This window comes from Lutra lutra, chromosome 8, assembly GCF_902655055.1.
Source record: "Lutra lutra chromosome 8, mLutLut1.2, whole genome shotgun sequence".
NCBI lineage: Eukaryota > Metazoa > Chordata > Mammalia > Carnivora > Mustelidae > Lutra > Lutra lutra.
The window spans coordinates 96,389,175-96,413,202 of NC_062285.1; the positions used below are offsets into that span (position 1 = coordinate 96,389,175).

Sequence of the window (24,028 nt, forward strand, 5' to 3'; positions counted from 1 at the left end):
GATCCCAGGACCCTGGGATCATGACCCGAGCTGAAGGCAGAGGCCTTAATCCACTGAGCCACCCAGGTGCCCCAAGGTTGGGTTACTTTTAAATAGGATATTACCCAAAGTCACTTTTGTCCCAGATGATGGATTAATAATCCTATTACATTACAACTAGAAATACCAAAGAATCCAATCTCTGAATCATTCTGGCTTATCTTCGAAGCTGTGATGTTTCGTGTATTTCCTGAGCAACCAGGACACAAGGTCAGCAAGGGGCTCATCCCTCTGCCTCTGTCCCTCCCTACACCCATGATGACCCAATTTATTCCACAGGCCACAGCCTTCTTTCCCATCACTTTACCCTTACTCTTCCAGACATCCATTCCCTAAGTGTCTTTTTTTTCCCCTTTTTTTCCTGTTTTTTTTTCGATTTTTAAGTAATCTTTGATTCCAATGTGGGGCACGAACTCACAACCCCAAGACCCTGAGACCCCAAGATCAAGATCACATGCTCTACCAACCCAGTCAGCCAGGTGTCCCCTAAGAGTCTTTTCAAAGTCATCATATTTCTTTCTTCATATTACAGAAATCATACACACTTTAAAAAAATTTGAACACTCAAAAATATACATACTGTATGTAGGATGTGAAATCTATCCACACACACTCCATTCACAAGAATAGATTCCAGATGGAGTCAGGTGCCGAATGTAAAACTAAAACTATAAAAATATTGAAAAAAGTATAGACTACTTTTATGACCTTAGGTTATATCTCATTTATATCTCATTTTGAAATGAGATATAAAACACAAAAGCATAAAGAAAAAGATTGATGACTATGACTTCATAAAAATTAAAAACTTGCATAAGGCAAAAAATATTGAAAATATTCATTATTGTGTATATATTAAACAACAAAAGACAAGCCACAGAATGGGTGAAAATATTGGCCACAAAGATTACAAAGAATGTCCAGAATATCTCAGGACTACAAATAAGCAGAAAAAGAGGCAAAGGGCATGAGGAAATACAAACGGCCAATAAACTTTGAACGTAAATTCAGGGGGGCGGGAGCTTATGTTTGTTCACTGCTGACTCCAGCATCTACCACAGTAGCTCAGTGTTCATTTAATGTTAAATAAATGTGAAAACGTGCTTATTCTCATTTTCAATCACGAAAATGCAATTTAAAAATGGAGGAGGTCTTGTTGTTTTGTTTTTTTACTGACTTGGATTGGAAAAAATTTAAAGTGTTGGTTAGGATTGGGGAAATGTACATATTCAGGGGGTGCTGGAATGTAAATCATCTGTCTTACTGAAGGGCAATTTGCCAGTATCTCCCAAGCACAAAAATGGACGTAACTTTTGACTCAGCAACGCCTATCTTGCAGAATTATGGAGTCCATGTGCTTGTTCAAGGGTATCAATCATACCACCGTGAGATGTCTGAAAGTTGGGAATACCCTAAATACTCATCAATATGGAAATGGTAAATAAATTCAGAGGAAATCAAACCGTGAATAGTATGACGCAGCTAAAACAGTGAAGTACAATTACCCCCCCACTTTTTCAAAGTTTGTATTATTCCATTCCATTTTAATGAAAGACCTACATTGATACCTGTTTTTGCTAACTGAAAGAAATGTGAAGTAGCATATTTGCTTTTACGAAAAAGGTCAAAAAGAGAAAACAGTATCTGGCATTTCTTTTGCAGAGAGATGTTAGAGGCAGGCTGCCAGAACAGCAGCAGGAGCCCCCCTCCCCCTTCTCTCACCCCTTCCACCCCTCCACCCGCCCACCAATCAACATCTCAGCATGTCCAGTTATTCTGGACATCTTCCCTATCAAAAACATAAATCCACTTCATTCTTTTTTATAAAGTTTATATAATATTTCATTGACTGAGTATAGCATAATCTAATCAGTTCCCTATTGATAAACATATGGCTTTATTCTTCAATAGCTTTACTGAGATAATTCACATTCAATTAACCCACATCATGTGTACAATCTGATGGTTTGGGCACATTACATTTTTTTTAATTGTGGTAAAACATAAAATTTGTCATTTTAATTATTTTATGATATAATCTGATAAGCATTAGTTCAAGGACTCTCATTTTCATTTTTTTACTGTTATAAATAATGCTGCAAATCTACATCCTTATACATACTCTGTGCCGATGTGTTTCGCTGTTGAACAGAAAGCTCTCATCACTGAGGGTCAATGATAAAAATACAGGTTGGTCTTCTAAGATTACTACATTATTTACATTATTGTGAAACATGATTTTAAACCTCTTAAAGAGGCAAATTTTCAAAGCAAATATAAAAGTGGAAAAACAAAACAAAAAAATCCCTTATTATTCTATGTTCACTAATATCGTCAAGTATATAAATACCAGCCAATTAAGCAAAAGATGGCTTTTAATCCAATATCTGAGCATGCATATGCTAAATCCCAATGCGATCAGCCTTCTGGTACCTGACAACGTACCCTGACTCTTTTCTGCCAGACACATCATAAGCAACTGGGCCCTACATAGAGAGACACAGCCTTCATATGAAATCTGGTTTCTGCATCTGGACTGCACAATCTAAGGAGAGGGGGACCTTTGGCAAATCACTTCATCCAACAGCCTCACGTTCCTCTTCTGTCAAAGGTAATCTGTAACTTGCAGGGCCCAGCACAAGGTGTGCTGGCAGGAGTGAGGCCCCCTGAAACCTGCAGGGGTGGGGGAAGCCAGGCTCTGATGAAGGAGAGGTCTGGTCTGCATCTGCCAGATACTTACTTTGTGGCCCTGGGCAAGTTACTTAACCACTGGCAAGTCAGTCTCCAAAGCTGTCAGCTGGTATTTACCTCAGAGCTACAAAAACCCAATGAGGGAAAGCACAAAGGCACCCTTGGTGAATGGTGGTGAAGCTGCTCTCAATGCCAAAGCACGTGTCACTGCCGTGCTTCCCACTTGCCCAAGGTCTCAATTTCCATAACAGCAATGGTGGCGTGTACTTCCACAGCATTTCTTAGCTGCCAATCACACCCTGAGCCAATCACATTCCTATCTATTCGTTCATTTACCCTCAACAACCCATAAGGTTAATACTATTATTTCCATGTTATAAAAGAAGAAATAGGCCCAAAGAGATTAAGAATCTTGCTCAAAATCACAATTACTGAAGAGCATAACAGAGGCTTAACCACTATTAAACTCTTATTGTCATTTTCAAATATCTGTGTATTTACAGATCTGGGTATAAAAATGATACTTCACCCTATTCTGATAGCTCCCCAATTTTAATACCTGTTACCAAGATCTCTTTCTTATAAATAAATAAAATCTTAAAAAAAAAAAAAGAGTGAATGGAAGAAGAGGCATTTTTAAATTTTTCACTTATGACCTAAGAGATCACGCCGTGGTGCCCAGGAGCCAAAGATCTTTGGGAATTCAGATGCCTGGACAGTTACTTTCTCTAACTGGACAACACTCCATTTCCCTAGCGTTTCCCCCTCAAAAATGAAGGATTTCTCACTAGACAGCACTGTACCTTTATGCTAGCTCACCAGATATCCCTTAGAGGATATCCAGTGTGGCCAGCCTACAGAGCAGGCAGCAGGGTGTGACTACCTCAGATTCTATTTATTTCCCCAGTGTGAAAGGTTACTGTTTCCCTTCCTTAACTCATTTCCATCTCCAGCGAGCAGGGACCCCCGGTGACCAGCAATGACACCCTTACTTGTCTGACCAGACTGTCTCATTTACAGACCATTCGGGAGGGGTGGAGGCTGACATGGCCTGCATGGCCATCTTCTCCTCCCAGACATGAGGATGCTAAGAGAACTCTGTCCTGCCCATCAGGTGGCTTGATGTCTTATGCCCAGTCCTTACCCAGGATCCCGCAGCCTTAGCATCTAAGGTATCTTAGTCTGTGCTCACTGGAAGATTCAAAGTTCCTGATGGCCAGGTTCTATTCCCTGCTCTCCCCCCTCCCACTTTGTCCATCAGCTGAGCCGGTGTGAGTCTGAACGTCAGTTGTGAGGGGGAGATGCTGGACTCAGGCAAACCACGAGGGGTGTTTAAGTGTTTCCAAGCATTTTGAGATACTTAGACTGTGTCTCCCTAGAGCATAGCAAGGATTTGGGCATGGGGAGGGTCCAGATTGAGATCTTTTGCCTAAACCAAAGGTGATCAACCAAGACACTCGTATTTATACAACCTCCTGCATTTGGTTTGATATACAGAGTATATTCAGTATTCTCTACGGGATACAATCTTGTCTTGATAGTTTCAGAAGCCTCTGAACACCCTTTGTAAGGCATCTCTGTTCCAAAGGCAGGATTGATACTTCTTCGCATGTACCACAGACCCTGGCACATTGCCTTGCTGATGGCACATCTTCAGTCTATCTTGGCAAAGGTATCAGGGTTGATGCAGTAATTTTCATGCTACCCACCACTAGTCACGTGACCTTTATTCCAATTTTTTAAAAATCCAATATAAAAAGTTAAAGATGAGGGGCACCTGGGTGGCTCAGTGGGTTAAGCCTCTGCCTTTGGCTCAGGTCATGATCTCAGGGTCCTGGGATCGAGCCCCACACCAGGCTCTTTGCTCAGCAGGGAGCCTGCCTCCCCACCCTACCCCACCCCAGCTTGCCTCTCTGCCTACTTGTTCTCTCTCTCTCTCTGTCAAATAAATAAATAAAATCTTTAAAAAAAAATAAAAATAAAATAAAAAGTTAAAGATGAGCTGCTCAGCATTAGGGAACAGTATCCCAAGCTGTCTTTGGTTTCCTTACCCACGGAAGTATTCCAAGTCACCTCGACAGGAGCCTCCAGGCTCTACAGACCATTTAAAAACTGGAACAACTGGGGCTCTGAATTCTGACAGACCTGGGTATGAATTCCCAGCCCTGTCACATACTAGCTAAAGTGTCTTGGGCATGTCATCTTTCTCAAAGCCTTAGTTTCCCATCTGTGAAACACAGAGAACACCACTGAATTCCCATATTGACATTAGGATTTAAAACAGTGCATACAAGTAAGTATCTAGCACATAGTAAGCATTCAATAAAGTGTAGAACTTTATTACTAATCCTCAAATACCCTTTATCACTCCTTTTTAAACATTTTCCCAAGAACAGAGAACAGAATGTCCTATGGAAACATAATTCCCTTGGGGCTACAAATATTGCAATTTTAGTGAAGAGTTACGGGAGTCAAAATATTTTCCCTATTTATCACTGTTTCCAAAAAAAAAAAAAAAGGCCCCATGACGACAAAATCCTTCTAAAACTTTATTATCTTTATTAAGACACCCTAGATGCTAAGAGCCAGTAGAAACAGGCACCAGCAACTCTTTACCTTGATCACACATACAAGGGCATTGTCAGCACAAACTGCTCCCACCCGGTTCGGAGCAAATCCCACCAAGGCCCCTAGGCTGTGGTCTGTTTTTTCATTTACTTTACCTGGAATTCCTAGCCTCTCACCTGTTCACCTGGTAACACTCAGAGCTTTGTTTAAGTATCAGCTTCCCTGATAGCCTCCTGGAGGTCAGGCCTCTGAACTCCACAGTCCTGTTACAGTGCTTTTCTCCTTCAGTGAATCAATATCAAGACCCCAGCCTCCAGCCCTAACTCGGAAAGAGCAACATCCAGGCCTTGTTCTTTGTACCTTTCTACAGATCCTGGTAGACAACAGGAGCTCCCTGAATATTTGAATAAATATATAATAAATGAACTACTAAGGCCCAAATGTGGGTTAATGACCCAAATCCACCAACTTCCCAAGATAGAAGCTTGGGTCATCAATTGCTTCATCTTTGAGCTCTATTTGTTCTCAGCTCTAAAATAGGAATGTAAAGAATTCAGAGTTTATACACAGCTTAAATGAGGAAAATTTGTAAAGGGCCCAGCACAGTATGGGTACGGGACAGGCACTCAATAAACAGTGCTTGCATTTCTTTCATCTCCCATCCTCACAGCTCTTAGCTTCCCTAGAAAATGAAACCATGATTGAGCTCCCTCTCAGTGCTGCTACTACCACCTGGAAATACAAATGGTTGTATTTCATAAGAACAATATCCCAACATTATTTTTTTAAAGACTTTTTATTTATTTATTTGACAGACAGAGAGCACAAGTGGCAGAGAGGCAGGCAGGGTGGGGGTGGTGGGATGCAGGCTCCCTGCTGAGCAGAGAGCCTGATGTGGGGCTCGATCCCAGGACCCTGAGACCATGACCTGGGCCGAAGGCAGAGGCTTAACCCACCCAGAATCCCACCCACATTATTTTTAAGTAGAAGGTATCTATGCACTGTTGGTGGGGATGTAAAATGGTGCAGCCATTATGGGGAACAGTATGGTGCTTCCTCAAAAAACAGTATGGTGCTTCCTCAAAAAAATTAAAACCAGAGCCACTATATGATCCAGCAATCCCACTTCTGGATACAGATGTCCAAGGGAAATGAAATCACTCTCCCTAAGAGGTATCTGCACCCCTATGTTCATTGCAGAATTATTCACAATGGCCAACACATGGAAACGACCTAAATGTCCAGAGATGGATGAATGGATAACCATATATATGTATATGAATACACACACACACACACACACACACACTATATTACTATATATAACATAGCCTATTATACACAATATATATTAAATTGCCTATTATATATATTAAATTTTCTGTGATACATAATGGAGTATTATTCAGCCACAAGAAAGGAAATACTGCCATTTGGGACAACATGGTTGAAACCTAAAAGCATTATGCTACGTAAAATAAGTCAGACACAGAAAGATAAATATTTTATAATCTCATTTTGATGTGGAATCTAAAAAAGCCAAAGTCATAGCAACAGATGAGATTGGTGATTGCCAAGAACCAGGAAGTGTGGGAAATGGGGAGACATTGATTAAATGGTACAAACTTCCAGTTATAAGACAAGTAAGTTCTGAGATCTAATGTACAGCATGTCCCCATAGTTAACAATACTTTATTATATATTATATACTTTTCAAGTTGCTGAGAGTGGATCTTAACCACTCTTACCACCTCCACAAGAGTACTAATGTTAGGTTAAAGAGGTGTTAACTAATCTTATTATGGCAATCATTTTATAATATGTGCATATCAAATCATTTCTATACTTTAAGCTTACACAATGTTGCACGCCAATTATATCTCAATACGACTGGAAAAAAAAGTATCTGTTTCTACATATTCTGGCATCTCTCTTTGAATTCTAGGTTTAACATTTATCAGTTTCTCTATAAGTTTAGCATACACAGAATTGCCTCCAAAACTCATTAAAAAAATCCTTCCCTCTCGGAGTACCTGGGTGGCTCAGTTGGATAAGCAACTGTCTTTGCTCAGGTCATGATCCTAAAGTCCCGGGATCAAGTCCCACATCAGGCTCCAGCTCCATGGGGAGTCTGCATCTCCCTCTGACCTTCTTCTCTCTTCTTTTTTTTTTTTTTTTAATGTAATGGCATTCTTATCTTTTTTTTTTTTTAAAGATTTTATTTATTTATTTGACAGACAGATCACAAGTAGGCAGAGAGGCAGGCAGAGAGAAAGGAAGGGAAGCAGGCTCCCTGCTGAGCAGAGAGCCCGATGTGGGGCTTGATCCCAGGACCCTGGGATCATGACCTGAGCCGAAGGCAGCGGCTTTAACCCACTGAGCCACCCAGGCGCCCCCTTCTTCTCCCTGCTCATGCTCTCTCTCTCACTGTCTCTCAAATAAATAAATAAATAAATAATCTTAAAAAAAAAAAATCCTTCCCTCTCATGTGATTTGTGCTCTATGAGGGCAAAAGGATAGTATGTGTCATACACCGTTGAAATGTTTCTAGTAAACTGTATTGTAAAATAATCTTTAAGATTTAAATGAATAGTTCAGTCGAATTATGGGATTTAAATCAGAACTTTCCACACGGACAGTTGTTGGGAAGTGTTATATTTATGGATTTGATATTACATGTTATTGGTGTCCTGATTTACTCAGTCTGGTGGGTTTGTATTTTCTCATTTTTTTTTCCTCCCAGAAATAGCTGTTCCACCTTATCTCTTAAAGGGTATCTTTACTGTGACGCAAAATGAAATGTAAGGTTTTCAGAAAGTCTCCAATCAAGAAAAACAAATGTGTCATTTTTCGATCAGGCATGAATCCTTAGGATGATTATGGCTCCTTCCGGATGAAGCCAAAAGTCTTCGACAAAGTGTACGAGATCCTCCTTGATCCTCCCACCCTCGCCTCCTCTCTCCCCTCCAGCCACACTGAACTTTGAACGTTCCTCAAGGTCAATATGCTCCTTCACCACCAGGCCCCTGAACATGCTATTTTATTGCCTCGACTTCCCCCTTCCACCCAGACGCCTGCAGGACTCGGCCAACGTGTGTCTCCTTGCGATGGCTCCCACAGGGCCACTCACACCTGTATCTCCTGGGGGGATCTCTTCCCTCCTATTCACGTCTCAGGCTGTCAACCCCACCAGGTCAGGGACCAAGTCTAACTTCTTTACCTCTATATTCTTATGCTAGCACACACCACAAATTATATTAGGCATTCAATAAATATCCTTGGAATAAATAGGTCTAGAGAAAAACAATTTATTTAATTCCACTTCCTGGCTCTGGCTTTTCAGTTACAGCAGCATTCCACATGGTTGGTTAACCAAGACCTCAGCAAGGAAAGAGTTAAAATGGCCTGTCTCTTTTAATCACCCCTTGCTTATGTCTGGGAACACCAGCAGTGGCAGTAAGGACCCTTAACCAAACACCCAGCACTATATTCCTGAAATGTTCACTAATTAATGATGTTATTTTGTACCCTCAAGTCAGTAGTAGGTCAGGATGAACCAAGCCAAAAGCACTGTTTAAAGTAAATAAGAAGATTCATGAGGTACACCAAGTAGCCTGTAGGAGTCTGCACTCTAGATGGCCCCATAGTGATGTGATCAGTGCCCTTGAAGGGCTCTGGACTGCCAAGACCTGAGTGGGCTTCCCTGGGTGGAGGTACAGTTCATAGCTGGAGAGAAACACATAGCTGTAGGATCCTCACAGAGAGACATCGAAGCAGCAGCTGCTGACCTTTCAGGTCTTTGCCTATGTAGGTCACCATTATCCTGCTGTTCCTACACCATACCCTTTGTTTAATAAACCTTAGCTCTGGGGCATCTGGGTGGCTCAGTTGGTTGGGAATCTGCCTTTGGCTCAGGTCATGGTCCCAGGGTCCTAGGATCAAGCCCCGTGTAGGGCTCCCTGCTCAGTGGGGAGTCTGCTCCTCCCTCTCCCTCTGCTCATGCTTGTTTGCTCTCTCTCAAATAAATTAAATCTTAAAAAAAAAAAAAAACAAACACCTTAGCTCTGAGTAGGACTTCATGTTGAGTTGAGTCTTTCTAGCAATCCACCAGTGGATGGTCAAGGGACCCCAAAATAGCCTCCTTCTTGAGCTGCTGACCTTCCTCGATGTCTATGATCCCAACTCTTCCTTTTCCTCCTAACTTATTGCTGATTTTCTTTTCATCTCCTTCACCAGCTTCTATCTTTACCAGACTCTAAATGGCATAATGCCCTAGCACTCTATTCTGGTCTTCTTTTTTTTTTTTCTTCTTTTTTTAAATATTTTTATTTATTTATTTGACAGAGATCACAAGTAGGCACAGAGGTAGGCAGAGAGAAAAGGAGGGGAAGCAGGCTCCCCGCTGAGCAGAGAGCCCCGATGCAGGGCTCTCTCCCAGGACCCTGGGATCATGACCAGAGACGAAGGCAGAGGTTTTAACCCACTGAGCCACCCAGGCGCCCCTATTCTGGCCTTCTTTTAGCTTCACTTGCTTGTTAGATTATTTTCAGTTCCATGGGTTTTAATACCATCTATATACTGATAACCCTGAAGTGTCTATTTCTGTCTATTTCTCTAGCCAACCTCTCCCCTAAACTCCACACCCATGCCCAACTACTGGACATCCCCAGTGGATGTCTACTAAGGACTTCAAACTTATAATAAAAAGTTGTCTAGGGGCACCTGGGTGGCTCAGTCATTAAGTGTCAGCCTTTAGCTCGGGTTGTGGTCCCAGGGTCCTGGAATCGAGCCCCGCATTGGGCTCTTTCTTCAGCAGAAAGCCTGCTTCTCCGTCTCCCACTCCCCCTGCTTCTGTACCCTCTCTCACTGTCTCTCTCTGTCAAATAAATAAAAATCTTTAAAAAAAAAAAGTGTCTAAATCAGAACTCTTGATTTCAGTCCTAACTTGCCTTTTTCTAGTTGTCTCTATGTTGGTCAATAATACCTCCCACACTCTGTTGGCCAAGCATAAAAGCTAAAGGTCATTCCTGGATATTTTTTCTCCTGATATTCCTCTTCCCTTCCAATCTATTAGCAAGTATTGTTGGTTTTATTTCTGAGACAAATCTCTAATCCTTACACTTCCTTCCATTTTCTTAATCAAAATCACCACCATCACCATTTGCCTGACTATAATATAATTCTATATTTTGCCTTTTTAATTCTCTATTGAGCAGCCAAAGTTACTATCTTTTTTAAACCTACCTCAGTTCATATATTATGGTCCTTAAAACCCTCCAATAGTTCCCTATTATCCTCAGAACAGAATCAAACATTCCATGCTTGAATTGACTTGCAAATTACTCTCTAGAGACCTGTCCCCCGCATACCTCTCCAACTTCACCCAGTACGACTCAATAGCCCTGTCCACCTCGAGGCCTTTGCAATTGTTGCCCACTTCTGCACCTGGAACTAGTGTGTGCTATAGATCCCATAAAAACATTCTGTGCACTTAAAAGTATATGTTCTTAAAACTTAAAAGATGACCAAGCCCAATAAACTGTTTATTAAAGCCAGAATGTGGTATATCCCAATTTAGCTTTCTGTTTCTTAAAAAAAGAGAAAGCAGTGGGGCGCCTGGGTGGCTCAGTGGGTTAAGCCGCTGCCTTCGGCTCAGGTCATGATCCCAGGTCCTGGGTTCAAGCCCCACATCGGGCTTTCTGCTCAGCAGGGAGCCTGCTTCCTCCTCTCTCTCTGCCTGCCTCTCTGCTTACTTGTGATTTCTCTCTGTCAAATAAATAAATAAAATCTTTAAAAAAAAAAAAAAAAGAGAGAAAGCAAGTTACCAGTAACGAATGATAAACCAGCTAGGCTTATCTCTAGGATGGTAAGATTATTCAACTGAGTTATAGAAAATAGAAGTATTTTATAATAAAAAAATATAAAAATATAAAAAAAATTTTATAATAGGGTAATAAAAAAATAGTCTCCAACTGAGTAGCCTTTATCTGAAATTTAACTCCATGTACATCTGGTATTATTAAGGTATACATAAATCTTTCTAATTAAAACGGAATGGGGAGGGCGCCTGGGTGGCTCAGTGGGTTAAGCCGCTGCCTTCGGCTCAGGTCATGATCTCAGGGTCCTGGGATCGAGTCCCACATCGGGCTCTCTGCTCAGCAAGAAGCCTGCTTCCCTCTCTCTCTGCCTGCCTCTCCGTCTGCTTGTGATCTCTCTCTGTCAAATAAATTAAAAAAAAAAAAGAGGCCAGAGGGTCTTTTAAAAAAAAAAACAAAAACGGAATGGGGAAACTATTGAATTGTTACATATTAAAATGATCTGTGCAGGGGTGCCTGGGTGGCTCAGTCATTTACGTCTGCCTTCAGCTCAGGTTATGATCTCAAGTTCTGGGATGGAGCCCCACATAGGACCTTGCGCTCAGCAGGGAGTCTGCTTCTCTCTCTCTCCCTCTGCCCCTCCCCACTGCTTGTACCCTCTCTCTCAAATAAATTAATAAAATCTTTAAAAAAATGATCTGTGTACTCTACACATCTCCAGGTGTCTATACTCACAAGAGGGATTACCACTCCCTGCCTTCAAGAGAATTTTAATGGGTGGCCTAACTGAGTTATCAACAGTGAACAAGGGAATGAATATTTAGTACATCTAAAAATTAAAGTGAAGATTCTTCGACAGACTATTTGTGAATTTCCAAAACCTGTGTCTTTCTGAACCGCTTGAAGCAAGAATAATTAAACGTGTCAGCTGCGTTCATCTTAAATCTGTACAACATTCCAGAGTGTGGATGGAGAAAAGTCACTGAATCAAAGGATATCCTTATTCCGCTCAACTGTGTGGGGTAGAGGGCAGGTTTCATCACAGGATTCTTTTCTTCTCTTTTTAAATTCTCTAAATAGACACTTGAGTTACCTTTGCACCATTCAAATAAAGCAAGGCATATTCACTCAAACTCCTTACTGGAGCAGCATGCATATCTCCTATATTTACTCGCTCTTAATGTATGTTTGATTGGGGGGACCCAAGGGCTAGGGGGACAGAACCACTCTAGGCTTGTGAGGGTAATTCAATCATGCCTTTTACCGCCTGAAAGACACAGAGGTCCCTGATGCCATCTCCAACGCTCTAGTGACTTCTCTGGAGCTATGGCATCTACCTCTCCAATTTATATTATTTGCCATAAAATAGCAACTCAATAGTTTTCCCATTACTTTTTTTTTTTTTTTAAGATTATTTATTTATTTATTTGACAGACAGAGATCACAAGTAGGTAGAGAGACAGGCAGAAAGAGAGAGGAGGAAGCAGACTTCCTGCGGAGCAGAGAGCCCAATGCGGGGATCCATCCCAGCGCCCTGGGATCATGACCTGAGCCAAAGGCAGAGGCTTTAACCCACTGAGCCACCCAGGCGCCCCTTCCCATTACTCTTTTTTTTTTTTTTTTAAAGATTTTATTTATTTGATAGAGAGAGAGATCACAAGTAGGCAGAAAGGCAGGCAGAGAGAGAGAGAGAGGGAAGCAGGCTCCCCGCTGAGCAGAGAGCCTGACGTGGGGCTCGATCCCAGGACCCCGAGATCATGACCTGAGCCAAAGGCAGAGGCTTTAACGCACTGAGCCACCCAGGCGCCCCCCCATTACTTTTTAATTGGATTTATTTCCACCTTAATAATACTAGATGCACATGGAGTCAAATTTCAGATAAATTTCAGACTTTCTATTATGCTTAGAAATTCAGTTGAATACCGTAAAAATACCACAAAAATAGTTGAGAGACTGCAGTACTTACTACATACAATTTATGTAGCAATATAAAGTTATATACCAAAGTTATATATGATAAATGTGAATACATGAAAGCACATATAAAAATATATATTCTATATCCTAACACAGTATAATGACATGACTATATGCTATACATTCATGTCTCACTTACTATGCATGGAAAAACTTTCCAGCTTTGACCCCGAGAGTGCTTGGCCTTTAATAAGGACACATCCGGGCCTAGGATACGAAGATGAACACAGCCTGATCCCTGCCCCCAGGGGCAACATCGCTAAAGCCCCCAAAGTTGATCAGGAAAAGGGGTCCAGGGAGATGCTAAGTCCACCCAGGGGACTGGAGAAAGGCTTCCAGAAGGAATTAACATTTTGAACTAAGCTGTGAAGAACTGAATGAGGGATCACAGGGTCTGTGACATCCATTCCCACTCTAAAAATGGGACATTGTACTACATTTCCTCTGACTGTATTAGTAACATACTTGTGTACTTTGTCAGAAAGGTATCTGAGGCATGTATTTGGATAATTGTTCATGTGACTTCAGTTTTGCTCAAGTGTAGTTCTAGTTTCCTCAGAGATTTCTATCAGTGGAATTAAAAAACTGGGAAAGCAAAAAATGGAAAGTTCTTTACTTAAACAGAAGGGGGATCTCGTTGGTTTCTTTTACTAGACTCTATGGAAGGGTAAACCCTCCCAGTACATAAGCACGACTGTTACTGCCTTTATATCCCACCATGAAGGCTGTTATCTTCAGCTCTGGGTAAGTTCTTGATAAGTCTGTGGAGCAGTTTGAAGGCAATTTGTTTGAAGTTGGCAGCCTTTTTCTGATGCAGTGGAGACTAAGCCCTCCAGCTGAGCTTGCTGAAGCTACTATGCCAAGGGTCACAGACCAGAAAATTTGTACTTTAAAACATCTGACATGCAGCAGTCCTTGCAACACCGAGATGAGAAACATTCTCAATGTGCAACTCATGTCTGCTTCCTTTTAACCTAACTCAAATTAAGACCGATGAACTCAGCAAACGACTATTCTCTGTTACATTGAATCACTGTGGAGCCAGGAAGAAGACCAGTTGCTTCAAATCACTAAATAGGAAGATTTGCTTTAATGGCCCTTCTCCTAACCCAGGTGCCAGTTGATGTCTGAAACCATCTTAAATTTTTTTTTTTTTTTTTTTACTTTAGAGTTCTTTTTAATCTTACGAGGTACTGGGCGCCTGGGTGGCTCAGTGGGTTAAGCCGCTGCCTTCGGCTCAGGTCATGATCTCAGGGTCCTGGGATCGAGTCCCGCATCGGGTTCTCTGCTCGGCGGAGATCCTGCAACCCCCCCCCCACCTCGCTCTGCCTGCCTCTCCATCTACTTGTGATCTCTCTCTGTCAAATAAATAAATAAAATCTTAAAAAAAAAAATCTTACGAGGTACTCTTAAAGAAAGGGACATTGTCGGGCTCTCTGCTCGACAGGGAGCCTGCTTCCCTCTCTCTCTCTCTCTCTGTCTACTTGTGATCTCTCTCTGTCAAAATAAATAATAAAATCTTAAAAAAAAAAAAAGAAAGGGACATTGTAGATACACAAACTGAAAGCAGGAAACAGGAGGAATGGCAGTTTTTATTGCTCAGCTCAGATACCATGGTCACCACCATGGTGTTGCCTCCAGACACGTGTGCCTGTTCATTGATTATGAACAGAGATCAAACACCTTTTGGATGCTGGCTACATGAACTTGAATCTAGGTCTGTGATTTTATTTCAACAGCTCCCAGCCCCATCAGTTTATGCTTCTTTTTTCATGCCCAATATTTTGCAACTCCTCCTTTACCATGCTGGCATACCACTCACAGAAAACACATTTATGTAGATAATTTCAAAACGATCAATATAGCATTCAGAGTATATAAAAGAGAAATAAAAGGGAAACAACTTATAATCAAACATGGTATCAGCAGGTAAAACCTGGGGCAGGAGCCACAAGAAGACATGAGAAAGTCAGATGCCTGTATCTATCCTTGAGAGTCCATGAACACATCTGTTACAAAGGCAGATGGATGGGGGGGGTAGTCACTGGTGTGAAGATTTTACGAATGTGAAATCCCTCTCAGTCAAGTTCAGAGCTATGGAAAAGAGAATTTTCCCTCGGTTTACATACAGTTATGTTCCTGGAAAGTTCAGTATATATTAAAACTGTGGGAAAAGTCTTATTTGCACATAAAACAGAGTTTGGTTTTAGGCTCTGGTGTTTCACCTAGAAGGCATTAGAAAATGTGGGTGACAATTTTTTTTTACTCTGCATAACTATTCATACATTGCTGACAAGATCAGAAGAATGCATCAGTAGGGTTCCCCCTCCCAAGACTTTTAAGTTACGGCCTAAACCTCCCCCTCACATTTCCAAAATTCCCCCTAGGGGGCGGTACTGCTCTTAATGAGAATCACTGTTCTCTAAAGAGATGGCATTTTGGTGGGTGGATGTCCCTCCCATAAGTGTGCAAACCAGAATCTCAGATGTCTCCTTTTGCCTCAATCTCAGAGTTTTGGCATATAGAAAAAATTTACCTTTACAACAAAAGATGGAATCCAAACTGCTTTAGATGAAACTGAATACCTAAAAGGGGTCAAGGAATTCCACAGAAGAGCACTTAACACATTAAAAAAAAAACCAAAAACATTTAATATAGGACTTTTCTTGGATGTTAGAGGATGCTCGTCAACTTTTTCAGAATCAAGGGTCAGAGGCAAGATGGGGTGCGGGAAGTACAAGGTGGAGGAGGTAAGAAATGGGGACAGAGAAAAACGTAACTGGAGAAATTTCAGAGTGAAAAAGATTCAAAATTTGGCACAAGACACACATTGGTTTCATTTACTGATAATTTGGTTCCTCTCTCATTTACTATGTATAATTCACTTAATCTCAATTCTTCATATGTAAATTGGAGGATAATAACAGTATTTCATACCATTGTTAGAATGATCAGGTGATACATAATATGTAAAGTATCAGGCAAACAGTAAAAGTTGCTTGATGTTTTTTTGTTTGTTTTTTTAAATTTTTTTATTTATTTGACAGACAGAGATCACAAGTAGGCAGAGAGGCAGACAGAGAGAGAGGGAAGCAGGCTCCCTGCTGAGCAGAGAGCCCAATGCGGGGCTCGATCCCAGGACCCTGGGATCATGACCTGAGTTGAAGGCAGAGGCTTTAACCCACTGAGCCACCCAGGTGCCCCTGCTTGATGTTTTTTAAAAGTTCCATATGCCAATCATCCCTAGAGTATTGCTGTTTAGATTTGAGATCTGGAATCAAAACGGTTACTAGATAGAAGCAGAGTAAAATTCTATGTTACTTTTTGGATATTCTGTCTCAATTTCCTCTTTTAACATATCATACTACAAATGTAGGGTGAATCTAAATCCGTTCTATATATTTTTTTTTTCGTTCTGTATTTTAAAAGGCAGTATCTTTAAGAAACACTGAATGGTGACAAACAAGGCTGATAGCTGTAGATGTTTCAGAAAAGGACTTTGCATTTCAATCTTTTCAAGGACCACAAAGGTTTGCCAAGCCATTGTAACTTTAAATCACAAATGTGTTTCACAGCTGAAATTCTTAGATTTTAATAGTTTTGATATTTGGTCCTCAATATCATATTTACATCATAATGAGCATTTTAGGGATTCCTGGGTGGCTCAGTTGGTTAAACATCAGACTTTTGATCTCAGCTCAGGTCCCTAAGAGTCATGAGTTCGAGCCCATACTGGGCTTTGTGCTGGGCAGGGAGCCTGCTTAAGATTTCCTCTCTCCCTCTGCCCCCGCCCCTCTGTGTACATGCTCTCTCTCAAAAAATAAAAAATAAATAATAATAACAATAGTGATAATAAAATAAAAATGAGCATTTAATACAGGATCCCAAGCAAACTAGCTTTATGATCACACCTGAGAAATGAACAAAGTGTGACAGAAAACCAAATGTTGTGGCAAAGTTTTATATAAAATGTTCTTTTCTGAGGGCAAATCACCAGCTAAAATCTACCCCATCAAGGGCAGTAAATGAGAGATGTGTGTGGGAGAACACTGTACATGCCTCTTCAGGGCAAGGGTCTAAACCATTTCTAGGTAGATTACTAGAATGGTAGCATCTGAAATGGTATTGCCCCTGGCAAGGTAATTACAATTAGTATCTGTTGAATACATGAAGGTGAATGTTGTTGGGGAAAAAGCATGAGAAATAAATCTTCCCTTATACATTAAACAGTGAAAAATAGACACTTCAATAGTCTTTATTATTATGCTATTATTTTAAGAATGCAACCTAAGGGGGTGCCCGGGTGGCTCAGTGGTGGAGCAGCTGCCTTCGGCTCGGGTCATGATTCCAGGGTCCTGGGATCGAGCCCCGCATTGAGCTCCCTGCTCAGCAGAGAGCCTGCTTCTCTCTCTCCCCCTGTCCCTGCCGCTCTGCTTACTTGTGCTCTCTCTCTAGCTCTCTGTCAAATAAACAAATAAAATATTAAAAAAAAAAAGAATGCAACCTAAGATCTACCATCTAGGCAAATTTTTAAGCATACAATACAGTATTGTTAACTGTAGGTTCGATGAAGTAAAGCAGATCTCCACAACGGATTCATCTTGTATAACCAACACATTGTGCTCTTTGACAAATACTATAATAATCTTTTAAACCCCTAATGCCAGTACTGATTTATGACTAATAGATATAGAGAAGTTGTTTTCTTCTTAGCTTACATTTCTTGTGCGATTATGAAAATCAATACAATCTTTTTGGGACAGCAATTTGGTTACACGTATCAAATATATAAAACTGCTTAAGACCTGGTAATTTTGAAATTTTTCCCTAACAGAAGCTACTGTATCCCTAGCAGTGGCTTTTATGTAGCACTTTCTATGTGCCAGGAATTATCCAACAACTCCAGGACACATTGCTACAGAGTAAAGGATCTAGAATTTGCACTTACTGTGGTTCCAAAGCCTGTGTTCCGACCATTTTTGCCGTCTTCCCTGTGAAGAGGTCTACTCTGGCATTGTTTGTAATAGGAAAATTTTAGAAACAAACGTCCATCAGTGGGATAGAAGTTAAAAAAAACTAGGATATCCATTGGTAGGACACAAAGCAGGCATTAAAATCCAGTTTGTTTGTTTGTTTAAGATTTTATTTATTTATTTGATAGAGATCACAAGTAGGCAGAGAGGCAGGCAGAGAGAGATGGGGGAAGCAGGCTCCCTGCTGAGCAGAGACACACCCCCCCCACCCTACCCCCCACCCCCCCCACCCCCCCACCAATGCGGGCTCCGTGCTCCATCCCCCATCCCAGGACCCTGGGACCATGACCTAAGCTGAAGGCAGAGGTTTAACCCACTGAGCCACCCACATGCCCCTAAAATCAAGTTTTAGAAATAACATGTTTGTATGGACAAACAAGATAATTGCTTACTGTGGGGGAGAAAGGCACAGAACAGTACACATAGTGATTTTAGTATACTAACTGTTTTCTTTGTATGGTGGTAAGATTTTAATTTTCTTCCTGGTGCTTTGCTCTATCTTCCAAATTTTCTAAATGAACTTAAATTCCTTTTGTACTAAGAAGAAAGTTACTACCAAACTTCTCTCTAGGTCAGCAGAGCCCAATCAAAACGTTTAACACAAATCATATAATTTAAAATTTTCTAACCACACTAACAGAAGTGAAAAGTAGGTGAAATTTTTAAAATAATTTTAACCTATAGTTCTAAGTTGTCATCTCAACAGGTGATCAGCATAAAAACATTATTATTTTGCTTTTTTTGTATTAAGTCTACAAAAATCACTTTTAGCACATCTCAGTTCTCTTTAGTCACATTCCAATTGCTCAATATCCAGGTGACTAATGACTACCGTCATAAACAACACAGCTATCAATCCATGGCAGTAGCTATGCTTTCAAATCACATGTGTCCCAAACAGGACTCTGAAACCCTCCACTAACAACCTCATTCTCCTTGTAATCATCTACATCTGTGCCAAACTGCTTCTTTAAATGTCAAAGAGATGGGCTTGGGAAAATCATGGATCTGCATTTGAATCCTTTAACACGTAACTGGCTGTGTGATCTTCAGCAAGTTAATTAACTTCCCTGTGCTTCATTTGACCTGTTTTGTAAACAAGGATAACAGTACCTACTCAGAGTCACTGAGATTGAAATAATGTATTAAAACATAATATGGAAAGCACTTGATAACAGATTTTTATTATCTACTCCTTGCCCTTTGCAACCTTCTTTATTCAGATAAAGTAAAGGTTAGACGTAGCGGAAGTCTTAAAACGGAGAATTCTTAAAAACAGAGATGGTAGAAAATCTCATTTTAAATGGTCCTAAAACTAGAAAAAGGAATACTCATCCACTGCTGGGAACACAGCCTGGCACAGTCACTCTGGAAAACAGTATGGAGGTTCCTCAAAAATTTAAAAATAGGGGTGCCTGGGTGCCTCAATGGGTTAAAGCCTCTGCCTTCAGCTAGGGACATGATCTCAGGGTCCTGGGATAGAGCCCCACATCAGGCTTTCTGCTCAGCAGGGAGCCTGCTTCCCTCTGTCTCTGCCTGCCTCTCTGCCTACTTGTGATCGATCTCTCTCTCTCTCTCTCTTTGTCAAATAAATAAATAAAATCTTTTTTAAAAAAAAGTTAAAAATAGAACTACCCTACCATCCAGTAATTTTACTACTAGGTATTTACCCAAAGAATACTAAGGTATACATGTACCCCTGTATTTATAGCAGCACGATTCACAATAGTCAATATATGGAAGCAGCCAAGTGTCCACTGATTGATGATTGGATAAAGAATATGTGGTATGTATATTTATACACACACACACCAACACACAAAATGAAGTATTATTCAGCCATAAAAAATAATGAAATCATGCCACTTACAATGACATGGATAAAGTATAATGGTAAGCAAAATGTCAGAGAAAGAGAAATACCCTATGATTTCACTCATATGTGGAATTTAAAAAACAAATGAACAAAAGGAAACAGACAAAATGAAGAAACAGACTCTTAATTATAGAAAACAAACTGATAGTTACCAGAGGAGTGGAGAGGGGAGTGCAGGATGGGTGAAATGGGCTGAGGGGGATTAAGGAGTGCACTTGTGATGAGCACTGGGTAATGTATGGAAGTGCTGAATCACTATATTGTACCTGAAACTAATGTAACACCATATATTAACTGGAATTAAAAACTTAAAAAAGAAAAAAAAAAAAAGAAAAGAAGTGGCAGGAAAAAAAATACATACACATGCACAGTCCTAGAACTAACTCTGGGGGGTGGAGAGGCTTGTTAGGGAAATCCACAATAAATGTATTTGTCCTTTAAAGGGGGCTACCTAACAGTAGGTAATGAATGGCACACAACTTTGCTTACTTCACAAAGCTTTCACTCAGCAAACATTCAGTTCATTTAAAAAAAGGATAAAAATTACTGAATATGTGCCAGCATCATACTAGACAGAGGGTGTTAGGAGTGGAAAAAAAAGGGGGTATATTTGCTTAACTAAATGGAGCAATGAATAAACCAATAAATATAGTACCTTTTCTAATTTTTCACAACTTGGTTGTCAGTTTTTGGAGTTGCTTCTCTCGTTTCACCTAAGATTTTACTAGGTCATTAGGTCATGGGGTTTCCTCCAAAAGGTTCAAACGAAATATGGTCAGTCTAGTATGGCTGAATCTGGGTGATGGGTGTATGTGAGTTCAACTTTTGTGTGGGTTTCAAGCATTTCAAAATAAAAAACTTAAAAGAAAAGCACCAGTTATAATGGAAGGTAATCATCATGATGTTATCAATGCTTTTAAAGCATCCTTGTTTATACTAGATCATCAGAACCATATAGATACCCCCAAAAGGTAAATGACAAAGACAATATCCTATAAGACAATTCCTATAACCAAGAAGATAAAACACTATCCAGCAACCAATTTACCTCTGCAGACCTTGTCAGTTCATAGAGATATGTAATGAAAAAATGTGAATTGAGGAAGAAAAGCAGAATGGGATTCATGATTAAAACAAAAACCCATTCGATGTGCATTTACAAAGGCTAAAAATGTATTTGACCGGGTAGCAATATTCCTTCTCTTCTAGGTAGATTGCCCAGGTTCATAATAAATTAAATAAATAACACGTATCATAAAGGCTGTTTGCTAAGCAGACTATCCTACACCAGAGGGCGGGACAGCCAGGGAAAACTGCCTATCTAATGAAAGGAGCACCAACAAATGAGCACTGGTTTTCAATGGTCATGAAAACATGCAGTGAATGATAGAGTGTACAGTTTAACCCACCACCTGGAAACTTTTTCCTAACTGGGGTAGTTATGCAGAATATATTCAACACAAACATTTGGTGACTAGTGTCAGATTTTATTTTTACAGGATTAACGTCTCAGTCCTTTACCCATAAGAGTGCATACAAAGTTGGGGAGGGGGAGCCTAGCGGCTTTCACTGTCACAGTCATCTGATATCATGCAAGACAGATCAGAGGAGCTGGTTCACATTATTAAAAGATTCTCCAATTTTCTTTCAAAAGCACTTTTGCTTGAAAACATAAAAACTTGCCAAATCATTTAGTACTTAAAATTAACAACACCCTCATCATCTTGTGGTTTAAATGATGGCAGAACAATAACGCAAGGTATTTCCTTTATTAATATAATTAGTATTCTTAGATCTTTTAAAATTGGTCTTTTTGAACCCTAGGGGGAAATGATTTCAAAAGGCTGAATACATATGCTCATTCAAGATACAATTTCTTACACATCCAACCTTTGTAATTTGGATTATAGATCAGTACAGAGTAGTTCTGGCACCAGCTCTTTGGCAATGTTGTTTGAAAACAAAGATACCATTACACACATGACCCAGCATTTTTTATTTTGGATTGGATGTAAATAAATTTGTATAATAGGTCTTCTTTAACATAAAAACCATGACTAATTTTTTTTCTTGAAAATATGGTAATTAAGAGGCACTCCCTGGTTCAAAAGCTCAGAGCTGAAATCTAGGTAAAGTCTGACTACACCTTATAAAGAGAGGAGCTCCAAATAGCATAAACTTAACAAAACTTTTGGTTTAAGCATTAAGTTTTCAGGTAATCTCTTCCAGGGTAGCAATATAAAAAGATTAAGAAATAACAATGTTTAACAAAGTATTTGACTTTCCCCCAAATATCTACGCCTTTAAGTAGAAGGATCTGAATGCCAATCCTGGTTATAAAATCAGCCATCTGGTGATCCTGAGCAAAATACTTAATATCTCTGATTCAAATTCCTTGTCTATCAAAATGAGACTTAATATACAGTTATTTATATTTAATATATTAATTTCTAAATTAAAACAAGCAATTAAATGATAAATGTGAAAATGCTAGTCCCAATCATTGCTAACATATTTATTATCCAGCAATTGTCTTATCCAAATAGATAATCTTAAAAGAGCCTTTAATCAGTATCAGTCACTTTTTTGCATAACTTTAAGCCAGAGGGCTAATTACGCATGACACAAATCTTACCAACGGTACTATTTAACATAAACTTATAGAAACAATAGTTTTGCATCACTTTATGTCATAGGGTTGATTATACACAACAGAAATCTCGCCAACAGAACTGAACTATTTTAGCTTAAAGGAGACTTTGAAAAAACCGAAATGATACTAACAGTCCAAATCCTATTTAAAGAAGCCAACAAAAGGGGAAAGCTGCGATGGATAAACGGACACCTTCTTGACACAAGTTTACCTACCTCAAGCAACTAGTGCCAGCAAGATGGAAAAAGAACAAGACTCAATGACACTGAATGACAGCAGAGACGTCTACTAAAATTCAGGTCTTCCTACTACTTCCCTTGCAAAATAAAACAACACAACACACAAAAGCAGAAACCAACCAACACGCAGGGCACCAGCTTGCCCTCTTGGAGCTCCTCTGAGTAGCTCCAAGGAAAGGGGACAGAAAACTAAGGTGTATTTAATGAATGAAAGCGAGGACTGGGGGTTTGGGCAAGTGCACGAGACGGACCCTACCTTTCACAGACTTCCCAACACTGTGTAAGCGAGTGATAGAACTGTAGTTTCGGGCCACATTCTTCAAAAACGCTTCCATCTCTTCCTGGTGGTGGTAGCCGAAGTCCAGCGCACCCCCCAAAGGCAGCAGCAGCCCTAGCCAGAGGCGGACGAAGTCCATGTTCTGGAGATGAATACAAATAACAAAGCTGAGAACAGAGGCGGGAAGGGCTGTGGACGTCCCCAGCTCAGCTCAGCGTTGTACTGTCAAGTCCCCTGACACCGCTGCCCACGTCCGAGGAGGTGAAAGTGGGAAGCAGCACCTTCGGGAGTTGGTGTGAGCGGAACCCGGGCAGCCCCGAATGCCCTCCACCCCATCGCACGCCCCTTCCTCCCTTTCTCCCTCCCTCCCTCGGGTCCGCGAGTCGCCGCCGGCCGGCAGCTGCCTGGAGCTCCGCGCGCGCTCAGCCTCACCCTTCCCCAGGCGCACACCTCTATCTGCCGCCGGCAGCCGGCCGGAGCCTATTATAGTCCGGCGCTCCCGGACTCCGCCCCCGGCGCCTGACTGACGTGCCGCCGGCCCGCTCGGGCGCCGCGCAGGTCCCTGGTGGGCGGGGCAGAGCGGCGCGGCGGGGGCGGTTCAGCGCCCTTCGCACCTGGGCTGACTGGAACCCGCGCAGCGCGGGCTTATCGGGGTGCGGCGGACAGTGCAGGTGCGCGGTCGAGGGCGGTGTAATCTTTGAGTCGCCTGTCGCGGTCCCAGGCTTTGCCGGCGCCCCGGGTTGGAAGCGTGTCCTCCACGGCTCCGGCGAGGGGCAAGCGGGCGTTTGGGTGTCTCCAGCTGCTGCGAGTTTGCAGCTGTGGAGCCGGGCCCTTGGCTCGGCTGGAGCCCCGGGACACC

At 41.1% G+C, this 24,028-nt stretch overlaps 1 protein-coding gene across 1 annotated transcript in view; it reads right to left on the bottom strand.

The window, feature by feature from the left end:
* The window catches only part of CPM (carboxypeptidase M), a 73,364-nt gene extending 49,720 nt beyond the window's left edge, over positions 1–23,644 (bottom strand). Inside the window, exons 1-2 of the mRNA XM_047742779.1 lie at positions 23,602–23,644; positions 23,149–23,311 (exon numbers count right to left, since the gene is read on the bottom strand). Coding sequence (XP_047598735.1) covers positions 23,149–23,308 — 160 coding nt within the window. The 5' untranslated portion in view covers positions 23,309–23,311; positions 23,602–23,644. The remainder of the gene's footprint in view (positions 1–23,148; positions 23,312–23,601) is intronic.
* Positions 23,645–24,028: the final 384 nt, after the last annotated feature.